At 44.6% G+C, this 15151-nt stretch overlaps 1 protein-coding gene across 5 annotated transcripts in view; it reads right to left on the minus strand.

Annotated features, from left to right (window-relative positions):
- Positions 1-318: 318 nt before the first annotated feature.
- LOC121596128 (protein madd-4) overlaps positions 319-15151 on the minus strand; it is a 119781-nt gene continuing 104948 nt past the window's right edge. For 2 of the 5 annotated variants that reach the window (XM_041920799.1, XM_041920797.1), the window contains exons 11-20: positions 13444-13895; positions 10882-11097; positions 10276-10737; positions 9630-10211; positions 9472-9568; positions 9071-9202; positions 5481-5774; positions 5084-5416; positions 4842-4992; positions 319-4766 (exon numbers count right to left, since the gene is read on the minus strand). In XM_041920799.1, coding sequence (XP_041776733.1) covers positions 4648-4766; positions 4842-4992; positions 5084-5416; positions 5481-5774; positions 9071-9202; positions 9472-9568; positions 9630-10211; positions 10276-10737; positions 10882-11097; positions 13444-13895 — 2838 coding nt within the window. In that variant the 3' untranslated portion in view covers positions 319-4647. The remainder of the gene's footprint in view (positions 4767-4841; positions 4993-5083; positions 5417-5480; positions 5775-9070; positions 9203-9471; positions 9569-9629; positions 10212-10275; positions 10738-10881; positions 11098-13443; positions 13896-15151) is intronic. The other 3 variants (XM_041920800.1, XM_041920802.1, XM_041920801.1) reach the window with 3 other exon arrangements.

Below are 15151 nucleotides of genomic sequence, written 5' to 3' on the forward strand. Positions count from 1 at the left end.
GCATTAAGCCTTGTGAAATACTACTACCATTGGCTATGGAATGTGCTATGAGTTCAGCAACGGTACATTATATTTATACAATGCACTGTACATCACAGCACGCACACAGTGGTACTGCGCATGTCACAGTGTGAAGTTATCGTGAATCTTGAGGACAGATTTTAAATAACATATGTATGTGGTTCATTCACTGTTTCAAAAGCTATGCCTTGGTAGTTATTTTTACGGTAAAATGTCAAAAATACATTCAAAGGTCATCATAAAAAACACTAAAAAAAATTAATTTCCATTGCACATTTGAGCAGTTTTTGGTTTCATTTTAAATAAAAAATACTTTATTTTCCCCCTTTTTCATGTTTCCACACTTTCTGCTATGCCTGTGAGAGTGTGTATGTGTGAAAGTGTATGTGTGTATTGCCGTTCTGGTTTTAGTTTTCGCCTGTTCAATAGTTGCGTAGAGAGCTTAGACGTAGGCCTCTCCACAGCAGTTCAGGGTGTTCGGGCGCATCCCGAAGCTTTCTTGTTTAACTAATAACCTTCCTATATATGATTTTGTTTTAAATTGTATAATAGTTTAATATTAATGATAATCATATTACAGTGAAATGTATAATTATCATAAATATAGTCGTTTGTTTCTTGTTGTTGATGCTGCATCTGCTGCTGTTTAGTGTGTTGAATGTTAGTTGGCTTTGCAATGTTGTTCTGTTCCGTTGTGGGAAGAAAATGTTCTAATCGACTCCCCTTGTCGGAAGGCTAAATAAGCAACCAGCTCGCAATAGATGAAATTAGTTTCCACGGTATATTCATATTATTCGTACGCTTTTCCTCTTCCTCCTTGGATGACAAGAGTTTGGTTATTTTAAATCGCAAGAATCCGTTTGATCACCGTTTTAGTACCATCGTCATTCGTATTCAACTTCTAGGTTTGGTTTGGGTTAGTAATTGTCGGTAATTTCCGTTAGTGCCGAAGGCTTTGTCCATAAAACTGAAACACGGTAACACAGCAGCATCGGAAATCAATGAAACATGGGTAAAGCTTTTTAAATTGTGACCCGCATATGGGATGGGGTATTTCGACGGGTAAAATTTTTGGTTTTGCGTTGTTTGATTGTTGAAACGGAAAACAGAGAAGAAGAGGGGCGTTTAAATGCATCTGTTTGCTAGTTACAGTTCTCTTCTCATGATCAACTAAACACACACGATCGTTCAACGATGTTGACTCATCATCTGGCGAAGTAGCACACTATGTATCTATGAAACAGCATTAAATAATTAACGTTCGAGTAGCTATCGGCACTCTTGCTTGGTTACACTGGTGTATCATACAAACTTCCGGCAGCGTTGTTGCCGTACTGCTCTAACAGACAACTTGGCCGGGCCAATGGCTGGGCGAAAAGTATCACATTTTTACATGAATGCACTCTTGCGCACAATCTTTCCATCCCATGGGGGTTGCATTTGTCTCTAACACACTTGCTGGAGCCTCTCAGCTCAGGAGCATAGTGAAACGGTTTTGCTAATAACTTTCTTCCTACGGGGAGCAGTGTCTAGCACGTATAAAGTGGTAATGAAACGTATTGAACCAAAACATCAAATCAAACGAACAGTTTGAAAACTATTCACAACTAGCAAAGCGAAACGAAGAGTTTAAAGGAGTATAAATCAAGAACTCGATTATACTTAGTCTGCTACCTTAGGTGTAGCTAGTGTTCTCTTAACTTACAAATGTTTACTCCTCGCTCATCAGTGCAATCCTATTTTTCCTTATTTATGTTCTATGTATTATTTTTCATCTCAAATTTACAGGAATTTCATCACTACCACCTTTATGCAGTTCTGTTATCAATAATCCCATCGTTATTAATTACTTTAACTATTTGCTCCGTTCGGTTGCATGTGTAGAATAATTATTTTGCGTTCGGTTTTTGCGGCAAAAGATTAAACTGTAGCTCTGTAGAGGGCTTGACATTGCAATCCCGCATCGGCAATTGCAGTTCGAAATGGATGTGTTGCAGCTTCGTTTTAATTCCAACGTTTTAACGTACTTGTTTTCTCTTAACTAACGATCCGATGGTTCGCTGTGTCAACTAGGCTTTTCAAATTTGTTTTATTGGGTAATTTCATTTTCTTGTGTTTAATATATTGTTTTCACGTCCTGGCAACATAGTCGCACACTCGCTGGTTTGTTTTGCGATTGTTTTTCGTTTATATAGTTATTTCCTTTTTTTCTAACTAAGTTAATAGATCTTATATTTATCAAACTGTTTTAACGTCCTCGCTTTCATTTGTCATTAGTTTTAGTTGAATCGTCAAATATCGTTAGCGAGCAATGTTTGCAATGGTATGAGAAAGAAATACTAAACGAAACAGAAGGCAGGAATCATTTTTGAAATGTGTGTAATACTTTGTTGAGCAAATCAAACAGTTCAATATGAATCTGCACAACAAAACTTTTGGAGAAAATCCCTTTGAATTTAACTCTTTACTTATGTTTTATTCAATTTTTCCAACTCGTTGGAGACCAATGATTTGTTCGGGCGAGTTCTCTTTGCCCTTATGTACACAGTTCATTTTTCAGTCATTTTGTTTTGAATGGAAAATAGGTGAATGCTTACCTGCTTACTTCGCTTTGATTTGTTTCTGTCTGGTGAATTACATTATCGTTTGGTCTTTGCTTCAATATTTTCTTTTCATTTACCTCTAGTTTTGCTTTGCTTTTATGTAAAGAAGAACGAGTTTTCTTGTTGTATGTTTTTGCTTTATTTCTTACTCATGTGTTTTATGTTTCAATAACCGCTCTGCTTCCAGCTCCCAACGATTGCTCCGAAATTGGCTTCCTAAAACATGATAGTCATTTCTATTCGCTCCGAATTTGTTTTCGCCTCGTCTCGCTTGCTATGGAAACTTGCATTGCTTTGGACTTTGGATCTTCATTTACTTTTCCGTTTTTTTTATACTAACGCTCTTCTGTCTGACCCTGTGTATAGAACGAAATGAAATTTCCGGCACGGGTGTTTCGCACGCGGCACGCGTCTTGTTTCGTTAGAGTTTGAAGAGTATGATTACTTATGAACAATAGGAAATGGAAGGGGGAGAGTAAATAGTATAATTAGAAAGCGTTGGAAAGGAAAAAAGATTTATCTTAGTGTGAGTTGATTAGGGTGTGGTGGCAAACTGCCCATGGTTCGCAGGGACCGCTGCATTGGCAGCCAAAAAATGTTCGTCCCGCTTATACTGTTCCCACTGGTTTTTATTTGGATAGTTTCTTAAATATCGCTTCACTTACATAGCGCATAGTTTGGAGGTGTTGTTTGTATGGGAGTATGGAATGGAACAATTGATGTTGAATGATAGATGGTATGAAAATGGGGAAATACGTTCCACTGCAAGGGTAAGCAAAAGTAACACGTTATTGGAAATCTGTTAGGCTCACTAGAAGGACTCACAGTGTAGAAATAGCTGATGGATTGGTTCAGATGTTGACAGAATACATTCCTTTGGCTGATTAACTTGGGAGAGTGAGTTCACGAAAAGGAAATCGACGTTATGGGTGAGAGATGAAGAAGAATGTGATTTGACCTGTAAATGACTCATTTTCAAAGCGGAAATAGATGTGTGTATGGGTGTGTGTATGTGAGTGGGTATGGTTTCTATTTCAACACACGATAATACTTGCAGCAGCACACCTACCTATCCCCACTATCAAAAAGCACTGAACGTTTACAGAAGCATTACGACAGCGTGCTGGCAATTTGCTATCTGCTGTCCTTCGTTCATCATGTCGGTAAGCTGAGCTGAGCTAACCTGAACTTCGTTTGTTTAGAGTCGATCGGTTTAATTTATATATTACTATGTTCACTTCTTCGCTCGGTCTCCCTCTCGCTCATCAAATTTTACCTAAACCTAGTGCTACGCCTTGTGGAGTCTGGTTTGCTTTTCCCTATGCTTGCGTCTATATGTATTTATATTTATATTTATAGGGTTTTTTTTTCTATAGTTTCTTCCTCCTTTTGCTTTACCTATATACATAGAATCCAACAGTTCTGCGAAGTTAACAAACAGACGCCTCTGGCATTCTTGTGGTCGTGTAGGTCGTGTAGTTGGGAGTGTATGCTACCAGCTTGCTACATCGTTCGTCTGTCCAAAGTACATTGTCTACTTTCAGAGGAAAACAGAGTGTCTCCTGTTGCAGTACTAGCACTCAGCTCACTCCATCAAAGTCCTTCAACAATAATCTAACAGTTGCACCTTGATCCAAGTACTGCGCCGTGCTGTCTCTATAAGTGTGGATGGCTGGATTTCAGCAACGCTCATAGTCAAGTACACATAATTGACTATTTTAAATAAGTCTTCGGTAGTAGGTGTCAATAGCTATTCCGTATCATACACAAGTTCGTTGCTGTTTCAGTTTCAGTTGTGTATACCGGGGCCATTGGCGCTGGTGGTTCTGGAGGTGAAAGAAAGAGTGGACAGGCAAGGAGCAGCAAGGATTGCATCCTTTTGCCGCGCTTATCCTATTGGAGGCTGGAGACGCTTTTCCAACAAATACACCGAACATCATCGGAAGTTTCCAAAAGCGTCATACAAGCGCCACATCCAGCGCGGTATCGATTGGCAGTCCGGTGTTTTCGTTCTTTGCGATCCTTAGTGGTAAATATTAAACCTACAAGTCTTGCAACACTGTTGCTGGTAACGGTGCAGTCTGCAAAGGCCCATGCTTTTTACATTTTTACAGTACCTCGACAAGTCTTTACACTCCGAAACTGGAAAGAGAACGGATTTCAGTGTTAGTAAAGTCGTGCTGAAGAAGCTCGATCGTAGGTCGGAGGTTTACTCACGATTCGAAATACATGGTGGTCCTTTGCAAACTTTCATGACCGCTGGTCGGGGCAGCTCACGACACGCGCTGCCTGCCGGCTTTTTCGTGCCGTACCATACGCACTGTAGTATCCTGTACTTGATGCCCTGTCCTTCGCAGGCCGCATTACACTGGCGAATGAGAATGAGTAGCAGAAAAACGAAATGAATACTTTCCGGGCTTTTTTATGCTGTCGCAATACAGTTACGAGACAAAACCTACATCGGACCATGGCTCGACACGCCAAACACCTTTGCACAGTTCGTTGTAGCACTCCTGCTTGGTGACGGGCTTCTCCTGGTCCTCGCACACCTTCTCGTCGCTACGCTCGCCATCGAACTGACAGTACACGTCACGCCGCTGGAGCGCCGTGTGCCACGAGAAGCACTTGGACTGCTGACAGCCGCTCCAATCCGCTGTCACCCAGCGCGGACAGTCGATGTTGCCACATTTGTCGACCGTTTCCGGCACCGGCAGGCCAGCGTCCTCGCAGAAGCTGTTGTCGACGGTGCGGCTGGAATTGCTCATCCGTAGCATGCAGTGGGCCGATCGGAGCTGAAGTTTAATCGAAAGTTAATGCCACGCACTGTCAGATGGAAGGCAGCGTGCCTCATCGTACCTTGTATCCTCCCCCATTGGCACCGCATGTCTGCGAACACTCGGACCAGGGCGTTGTCATCCACTCGAACTCGTAGCCCTCCGTTGCCTGTCCGTCGTGGATCATTGGCTCGTCCACGGATTCACTGGTGTGGCGCGATTTCAGCAGCTGATACACGTTCATGGGCCTCGGTGGCTCCTCGTCCTCCACATCCCCTCTACCGATCGACCCATCGAACGGATCGTAGCCGCGCTCGGCAAGATACTGCTGTCCGTAGTTCTTACTGTTGCTGAATGTCTGAAATGGCCAAAGAAGCTATCATAGGAAAAGAAGCAAACGGACAAGAAAGCGGATAGAGAGAAAATTAGTACGAACGCTGGGGAAAATTGTTATTGATTAGGACAAGAGCGTACAAAAAGGTGACTTCAAGAAGTGAGCCGGTTAAAAAAATCGACCGACATTGAGAGGTGATTTATTTGGTGAGTTTTGTGGCAAAAATCAAAAGGTGCTTGGTGAAAGTATGCACTATACACAGAGAACGAGCGAGAGAGAGAAAGAGAGATTGTGGGCGATTGGCTGTACACTTATACCCTTTCATCACAGTGCATGTGGGGTTGTGTTAGGCACGGGAGTTTGGAGCATTATGATATGAGTGGTGTGAAAATTGTCCTCCATTTATCAAAAACAACACTGCTTTTCCAGGTAATGAGGGCGAGATGAAACATAAATACAGTTAGGCTGAGGAAAATTACCTATTTGTGTCCATGTGTGTATGCGTTAGGGTTACGGGAAGGAGGAAAGGATTGATACGGGCAGTGGTGACGGTTGGTAGGAAAAGAAGAAGGGAGAAAAATTCAAAGTATAATATCGGGTTTGTGCTTTACTTTGATACGTTTGATCAACAACATGTCCTAATTGGGTGATTGCAATACGGTGTAATAAAATAAAATACAACAACATACAACACAGACACAAACGAACGCTTCATGCTTACAGTACGAAGAGGCATGGATGAAGCTTTCCCGCAACATAAAATATTCCCCCCCACAGCAATCGAACTGTGGCACGAATTACGAACCTCTGGGCGAGCGAATTTCGGAAACAAACACAAAAATATATTTAAAAAAAACCTCGCAACACCACCACTCAGCCACTCGACTTTACTTTTACCAATGCCCATCGCTTAAACTGGCTCCAAAACGAAACGATAATTAATTAAAGTAATTAGTGTTTCTCGCGGGTGTTTCGTTCATTTTTTTTGTTTTTGGTTCATTCTTCTTCCTTGCCGTCGCCGTCCGTGGACAGCATAAATCGTGTTTACCAACCATCGAGCACAGCGTGGTGAGATATTTGGCAGTGCAAAACCTGTTGTGCAGTGGTGGTGTATGTTTTTTTTTAAATAATCGTTTCACGTTTTCACTCTCCTCTTTCTCTGGTCTGGCGGTCGAACAACTTCAACCGCTTAATCGCAAACCCGGTGAAATTTTGATCAAGGACATTTGCGTGGTTGATGTTCCCCCAAAACAAAGGGGCTGCACGGAGAAACAACAACACGAAAGGCACTGCGGTCGCTCGGGAGTGGAAAGGAAGCGTGACGCATAATCATTTTTTTTTTTGCTGTCCAACTCACCATAAAGTGGGTGTTGTTTGGTTTAACAAAACCACGGTGGCAACATATTAAAAAAAAACGCTCTTAAGTCTTGCAGGACGTATTTCAGGCAGAGTTTGATTTTTCCACCCCATTCTCAACGACAGCTGTTTGACGTCGAACGTAATATGGCGATCGAAAAACAATTATCCCAGCAGAAAAACTGTCGTTCCATTTTATGAGCCAAGTGACTGAGCGTTGGCTATGTGTGATAGGGTGTGGGTGAATTGAATTCACCGTTTTTTGTTTGCCATTCCATTGAATTGCTATGAGTTTGAAGGCATAAAAACCAAGCTAGATAAAAGTGGTTTTAGTAATCCCGACGGATTGTTTAAATCTCGGATTTGATTTCCCCATCGGGCAGCGAACGCGGACACTAGGAAGGGTGATAAAAGGCCATTGACAGTGATAAACGCACCCATTAGCTTTGCAACTGGCAAACCGTACGAGCGATTAGTGACAATGCGATCGACTGATCTCGTCCGCCCGATAGTGCGGCCGGATGTTGGGCTGGAGAGTTTTTGTTTATTTGTGAAAACTGCGTACTGCATATTATCGTTTATGGCGGGTTTCAGTCCTTTTTTATGGGCCGTAAGCTGTCCTCGGCCTCTTCCTACCCTTTAATACGGGACCATAAAGAGGAGATGACCAGCACTTCCATCTCCCACAAACACATATGCGAAAACGGGGTACGGTCATTATGGATTTTCGGTTGAATATTATACCCAGCCACACCTCGCCACACACGGCCGAGATTAAAGGGGGATAATTATGTTCCGTAATAATTTATTTACGAATGAAAAATACCGGATTGACACATTCCATTCGTATGAATGCTTTTAATTAAACCGGCACCGCAAATCGTTGCAATCGTCGCTGTCGCCTCCACGCCTGGTTTGCCCCATTCAGGTCTGCGGTTCGTGGAGGGCTCTTTCGAACGGCGTGTGAAATGTTTGCCGCTGGCTGTACTGCCCACGGGTGATTATGAATGCTTGTGTTATTTTTACCTGATTCATATGTTTGCTGATTGAATTTTTTGTTGCTGTTGTGCCACGCTTGCATATTTGCGAATGGTGCGAAAAGGATTATGGCTAAATGTGATGCCAAAAATTTGGAGCTTTCCAAATGAAAACATAAACGCATTTTATTTATAGGCAAATACATTCATGATAAATATCTGCTTATGAGCTGGTTTCATGCGAGAAAAAAATGTAGCACATGTAATATTGCACATGGGCCCTTTCGCAATGCAAGACATATTAATAATGCAAATGTTAATGGAAACGATGTTAATGGAAAGGGATGGATGTCCTTGTGGGATCCTTTTAGCCCGGGAAACCCTTCAACGTGTTCCTAGAATCGGAAGCTTTCATGTGATTTGTGATGGATGAAACCTTTTTCACGTCATCAAGGAGCCAGATCCCTGTTTGGTGTTTCAGATACGAGACAGCAGAACGAGTGGCTCGTTGGAGGATTGATATAGAACAGTAGCGAAGAAAAACAGATGGACTAATCATTTACAGAACAAAAGCATTGCGTTGTACTCGAAGAGATGCAAACAGACAGCAACAGAGCTAAACCTCAAAGGATATGAAATATCTTTACAAGTACAGAGATACGCTTTTAGGGATGCATTCTTGGAGGCTATTTACAGTGTAGAGTACATCGGCTTTGAGTGGTGTAAGCAGCAAGGGAAGGAAATAATTTTGAAACAAATCATAAGACACAACATTGAACACAATCATGCAGACGTAAAAAGAAACATAAACCGTGCTATGAAAACCGTGCAAAACGAAACACAAAGCAAAATCATGCAACGACAACCTGCGTGCTGTGCAGGCGTGAACTGGGGCGTGCTAATATTTCGTTTACAAACTCTGCACCACAAAAGGTGGGACAAATGTATCCCTCCTCTCTTCCGGTGTAGCTGCGGTGAAAGTTTTGGTAAAACTCCTCATCTCACCTGTAGGCCGGCCAGTAGGTGCTGGAAGTGGGGCAATGGTAACGTACGGGTGCCGGAACTGGCCGCGGCCGACGCGTCCGACGCTACCGTACTGCCCGACACAGTCATTTGCGAGTGTGACCGCAGGGGTTCCTTTTTCGGTCGTGACGTGACAGGGGATTGATTATTCATTTGTTTGATTCAGGGACGGAGAAGTTCAGTTAAAGAGTTGATATTAGCGTCGTGATAGAGAGAAGAGAAAGAGACAGATCGGCGGGTTAATATAGCTTACAAAATGAGGATATAGTGGGGAGCGTATGTTTAATGTATTACTAGCAGAAAGCTAACTCCATACGGTTCGCAGCAGATTGGTTTGGTTTTCAGTAAGCATCCTTTACCTCCACTTTCTGGTTGTCACTTACCTCATCGTCCGATCCATCGCCGTGCTCAGTTAGAAGCGTGTCCTGCTGTTGTCGTTGTCGATTTCTCCCTCGATTGCGATCTCGATTTTTCCTCCCACTGAGAATTGAGATAAAGACAATGAAAGTAAGGGTTGGCTGCTCGGGAGCATCTTTCTTACCTCTTCTCTTCCTCATTCCCATTGGCCATTGCGTACGAGTTAGCCAGCAGTGCATTCGGATCCGCTCCCCGGTGTCGATCGTGATCTTCGTTCGGCTGATTTTCGCCGCCCGGTTTCGCCTTGACGGCCAGCTTCAGATCCGCATGGCTCAGCCCAGCATGGCACGTGTAGATGCCCGCCTCGCGGAACGTTACGTCCAGTATGCGCAGTGCGCCCTTCTTCGACATTTTGATCTTCTTCGTCTTCAGCAACGGTTGCTGATCCTTCGTCCAGCGGATCTTGGTGCGATTAAATCGCTTCACCGGGCACTTGATCTTAACCTGCGTACCGTAGAAGACGGTCGCTGCACCGCCAATCTTCAGCGTAATCTTGTTCTTCTTGGGGTCGTGCTGAATGAAGGTAGAGTTGGTGCCCGCAATCGGCGGTCGCTGATCTTCCGGTGCACAGGCCTTGGTGTTGCAGGGTTTCTTGTCCGGCGGCTTGCTGCTCGGACACATCGATGCCGGTCGCTCTACCTTGTGCTCCTGGGCCATGATCTGTTTGCACTCGACGCGTCGCTCCTTGAAACCTCCGCCACAAGATCTAAAGATGAGTTGCGTATCGATTATTGGCTTCTTCAAGAAGATGTGTTACTGCAGGTACTTACTTTGAACATTTGCTCCACTCGGACACTTCCCACCGGACGGGACAGTCGATGATGTTGCAGTACTGCCGGTCCGGTTGTGGCTTCGTCGTGCACATACTGTTCGGTACGATCATTGTGTTTTCTCCTCCCCTTGTCACCTCGTGGATGCACGTCACCTCGCGCGTCTGTATCCCAAAGCCGCACGACTTGGAGCACGGTGTAAACTCGGAATAGTTCCACCGCGGAGGACACGGGATGTCGTTACAGGTGCGAATGCGCGCTTCCGGTTTCGTCTCTGGCGAGCAGAGAAACGGAGACACAATCTTATTCGTGTCATCTCGCACGCAATTGATTATCAACTCCTCTACACCGCCGAGACAGGACGCACTGCAACTGGTGTAGCCTTCCTCTCGCCAGGAGTACGTCTTGCCCGGGACGGACACGTGTACCTTAATGTTTTCCAAGCTCTGCCGATTTCCATCCCTGTACGTGGAAGGAGAGAGAGAGAGGAGAAAAGCATGAAATATTACCGTGGAGGAAATTAACTAAATTAAAACCACCCAAACCCAACTGAGGAAACAAAAAGGGCAAGAAATAATGTACGAAATAATGATTGGCTTTCTGTACTTGAGATAGGTGTCCTCGAAATTGTGCGAGTACGAGCACGGCTCCATGACGCAACGTTCCACCTCGTCCAGCGGTTTGTAGGCGTGACAGAGCGAATCGTTTAGCACCGCGACGCGCTTGGAAAATTCGAGGAAAATCTTGCACCGGAACGGCTTCCGGCGGATCCCTTCGCCGCACGTCACACTGCACGGTGACCATTCGGTGTCCTGAATGAAGCTGCAAGTCCGCAAGCAAAGATACGTACGAAAAGCATTGTGAGAGGGAATGAGAGGAGAGATTGGAGAAGTAGACAGGAAAAGAGAGAAAGAGAGAGAGAGAAAGAGAAAAAGAGAAGCGATAAGAGAAATACATGAATATTATAGACGAAGAACGAATTTTGGAAGGTAAAGAAGAAAGGAGCACAAAATACATCATTACATAGAGATAGAGAAAATGTAAGTTAACGAATCGAAGTAAAATGTAATTACATGAATCAAATATTAGACAACAAAGAACATTCGAAAAACACCTAATTGAACGTTAATGGATAATGTTATCGATAATAAATGTGTTAATGGCGTAGGAAGCGGAAGTAGATTAATGATTTAACGCGCACTTTAATGTCACACGAAAACTCAACCTGTTGTTAGAGCGAGTGTCGCTTTAATTGAACGAAAATACGTTGCTCTTGTGCTGCTACCAGTGCCCAGTTTAGTATGTCGTCATTTCCATTTTCAATGCGTACATATTTGCCCGTCAAACAAACGGGCGAAATAAAGAATCTTTTGGGGCGAGTTCAGCGCAGGAGATTTGGTCGCACAAACACTTCAAAACAATCACACATTTTCGTGTTTCTAGCTCTGGTGCCAGAAAAATGCACACAATCAAATAGCACGGAGCAGCAAACACCGGAGAGCAAAACCAACCGCCCGCCCCCCTCCACACGGTACAACGGCATTATTGTGCAAAACGCTATGATTGATGTCGGAAGCCGTGTGCAATTGCAACGTGCCGGACGGTACGGCGTACTGGCATCGGAAAAACAAAAGCATCAATCAGTGATGCGAGCGACCGGGGCACGGAATTCTACGCCTCGGGAGGTGTTCTCATCTGACACCAGTAAGCGTGGAACGGCGATAAAAAAGGTAGAAAAAAAGAATGGTGAGCGAAAAGCTCTGGCAAGAAATGAAAAGTCGAACGTCGAGCTAAGGGAGCACATATGCAATGGCATGCTGCGAAGGAATGACGCGATGACGGTTCGAGGAATTTTCCGCGCGAACGAAATGTCTTTGACGGATCGGAGGAGAGTCCGTTGCCGGTTTAGTCGAACCGTTGCGCGACCGGCTTGAGTGCAGCTTGTGTCATGGCCGGCTAGTCGTGCGGCTGGCACCATTCGATGGTATCCATTTTTCATCCGCAGGTTTGATCGTTTCGTTTCTGCAAAGCTTTCTTGTTGTTTTTTTGTATGTTTGGTGAAGTTTTCCCTCGATTCAATTGCGTCGTATTGCAATCGGAATGACTTGATTCTGCTCGAGGGAAACGGTTTTCCTTTTGCGTTTTGGTAAGCGTCACCCGTTCCGGAGCCCGCGGAATCTTCTTCCTAATGATGCTGCTGCACATGCCGTTGATGATGATGGAGGTGATGATGATGAGACATACGCTTTCTGGAGTATGATTGCAAAGTGACTTGTGGCTTGGGAACAAGCAAGATTTTTTCTGGCCCCTTATTTGGCTTATTTTTTTACGCAAAAAAATAATATTTTCATGCACCACACTGTGAAGGGTTGGAAAATTGTTCGCTGGATGACTTCACTTGTGAAAGACGACGTGGTGAACCGGCACTCAGGGTTTGTCGATTCAACCTGAGTGATCTCCTACTTTGAGGGCCGAACATGAATGCAATGATGCCGTGAACCTGGGCGCTACTTAGCACTTAGATTCATCGAAATCGGTGCTATATTCGTATTGGATAAGGATGCGATGAGCATGATTTGCCAGATGCATTCGTGAGCGCTCTGGCACGTCTGGTGAGAAATTGATTTTTCAATGACAGATGGAGTGAATAAAAAGGGTGAAAAAAAGGTAAAGGATCCTCTTTCGCTTTTGCAAGCGTTTCGTCAACTCATGCCCGGCCAATTGAACGAAAGTGCTGAGAAACAACGGTGTAATGCTGCCATGAAATTATGGTGCAATTGTTTGATGACGTTTGATAGGGCATGCGGCGTTTGTTATCGATCGAATGCGATGGAATTGCATGATTACAGTCGTTACACTGATGACTTTATTGTTTGAAATAGAGATTAGTGAGGCAAAAACAGAGCAAGTCTTGTTAGATGAATTCATGCTGGCTGTTGTCTGTTTTAAAAAGCAAAAACTAAAATGTGGAGACGCCTGGTGCTGTACAGATGGGAGTGAAATAATGAGCTTTTTTTTAGGCAGCCATTGTAATTCAGGTGCCTCAAAAACACATGCAAACCGTTTAATATTTCCCCACGAAACTCAATCCGTTCGCAACAAACTGTACATGCACATTCGCACCCGTGCAGCACCCGTGGATGCAAATTACAGCCCAACGATACTTACGTGGCTTCACTGGGCACCCGCTGGGAAACGATTTTCTCCGCCTTCGGTAACCGATCCTGCCGCAGCGGTTGTGCATAGTACGGTTGATCGTTGTACGTCATCAGCGTCGGATCGCGCTCGTGATGCATCGCGGCCTTCTCCTTCATCATGGCGGAAATGCTGGCCCGCTCTGCCTCACTCTCGACGCCCATCGTAAGCCCATCGAAGTCGGAGGCTGACGAGGGCGGTACAGCGATGATGCCAGCATTTGATGAGCCCGAAACCGTTGTACCAGTGTTGGCACCACCGCTCAGTCCCGACGAAACCGAACCCGCATTACAGATGATGCCCGTGGTGCACGGTTGCCCCGTGACTGGCTTCGCTCCCGGATCGCACTGGGCACTGTAATGGCCGTTCGTGTCCATACACTCAACGCTGCGCACCTGAATACCGCTGCCACAGGAAACGGAGCACTATAGGGGAATGAAAGAGAGAGAGAGAGAGAGAGAGAGAGAGAGAGAGAGAGAGAGAAAGAGAGAGAGAGAGAGAGTGGTCCAATCATTAGGAAATTGTTCGGGTGGTAGGTTTTGTCTTGGCGAGTGGTTAAATTTCCTCTCGATTGGACTAATTAGGACGTTGCGGGCACGCAATGTAATTTACGTGGGCTTGCTGGCTGAGAGTGGAAGGTAGGATCGTAGCAAGTGTGTTGTAAAATCACAAAACATGAGCAAATAAAGCGAAATCACTTTAGGGCTCTGGAAGAAGGCCGTGTTTGCATGTGTACTGGCGGTCGATCTTTATTTTCATCGTTTGTTGTAGCTTATTGGCGACATAAATGATGGTCGTATGTAGGCTGGACCTTGAATGCGAGAGAGTTTTGAGAGGAAAACATTCTCCAACATCACGCTTTCCTAATAAATCAATAAATCTACTTAAACTTACTCACACACTCACATGCTCATTTATCGAAGGCTTTGAGGCGGATCGACTTCTGGCTCGGCTCGACTTCCAGAGCTCGCATGTCCTAACCAGCAATATTTAAGCAATACCATCAGCTTCAACAGCACCAAATATAAAAGAATAAAATGTCCAAACAAACAAACGCACCACTTGGAGGGGCTGCGCCGTACAGGAGGACGAGGATTTTTGAGTAGGACGAAATGCGAAGCGACCAAGCGAAAAGCTGAAAGCAATAAGCAATGCGCCCAATCGACCAGAGGACACACGTGTGAGGCTATTGTTCTTACAAATTCAGCGATAAGGCAGCGAGTCCTATTTCCGCCGGCAATACCCCACCGCCTCTACCGTTTCCCTTCTCCCCAAACGCGTAGGCTGTGGCAATAAATTCACAGAGTCGGCAAATTTAAATAGAGCCATAAAGACGGCCATTTTACGACTGTTGTTACCATAAGCACCCACTCGATCATATTCGGGTCGATGTGTCCATTCGTTTTGGGGCGAACGTTTCTTGATCTTTCTCCCTGGCGAGCGCGTTTTCCGGCGAAGCTGCTGTATGGGCGTAAATGATTTGCTGCTGCTGTAGCCACACCGCACATACACAGACACGCGCGTCATCATTCAGTGCAGTATATTGTTGGCAAGGAGTCGAACATGAGCTGTGTGTAGTTAGACTTTTGGATAAATCGAACGTAAATGTCCGGAGGGGTGGTACGTACAGCGAGCAAGTGGTGAGAGGATACTGTCTAAACATACCGCGCATGGGATCATG

This window comes from Anopheles merus, chromosome 3R (assembly GCF_017562075.2).
Source record: "Anopheles merus strain MAF chromosome 3R, AmerM5.1, whole genome shotgun sequence".
Taxonomy (NCBI): domain Eukaryota; kingdom Metazoa; phylum Arthropoda; class Insecta; order Diptera; family Culicidae; genus Anopheles; species Anopheles merus.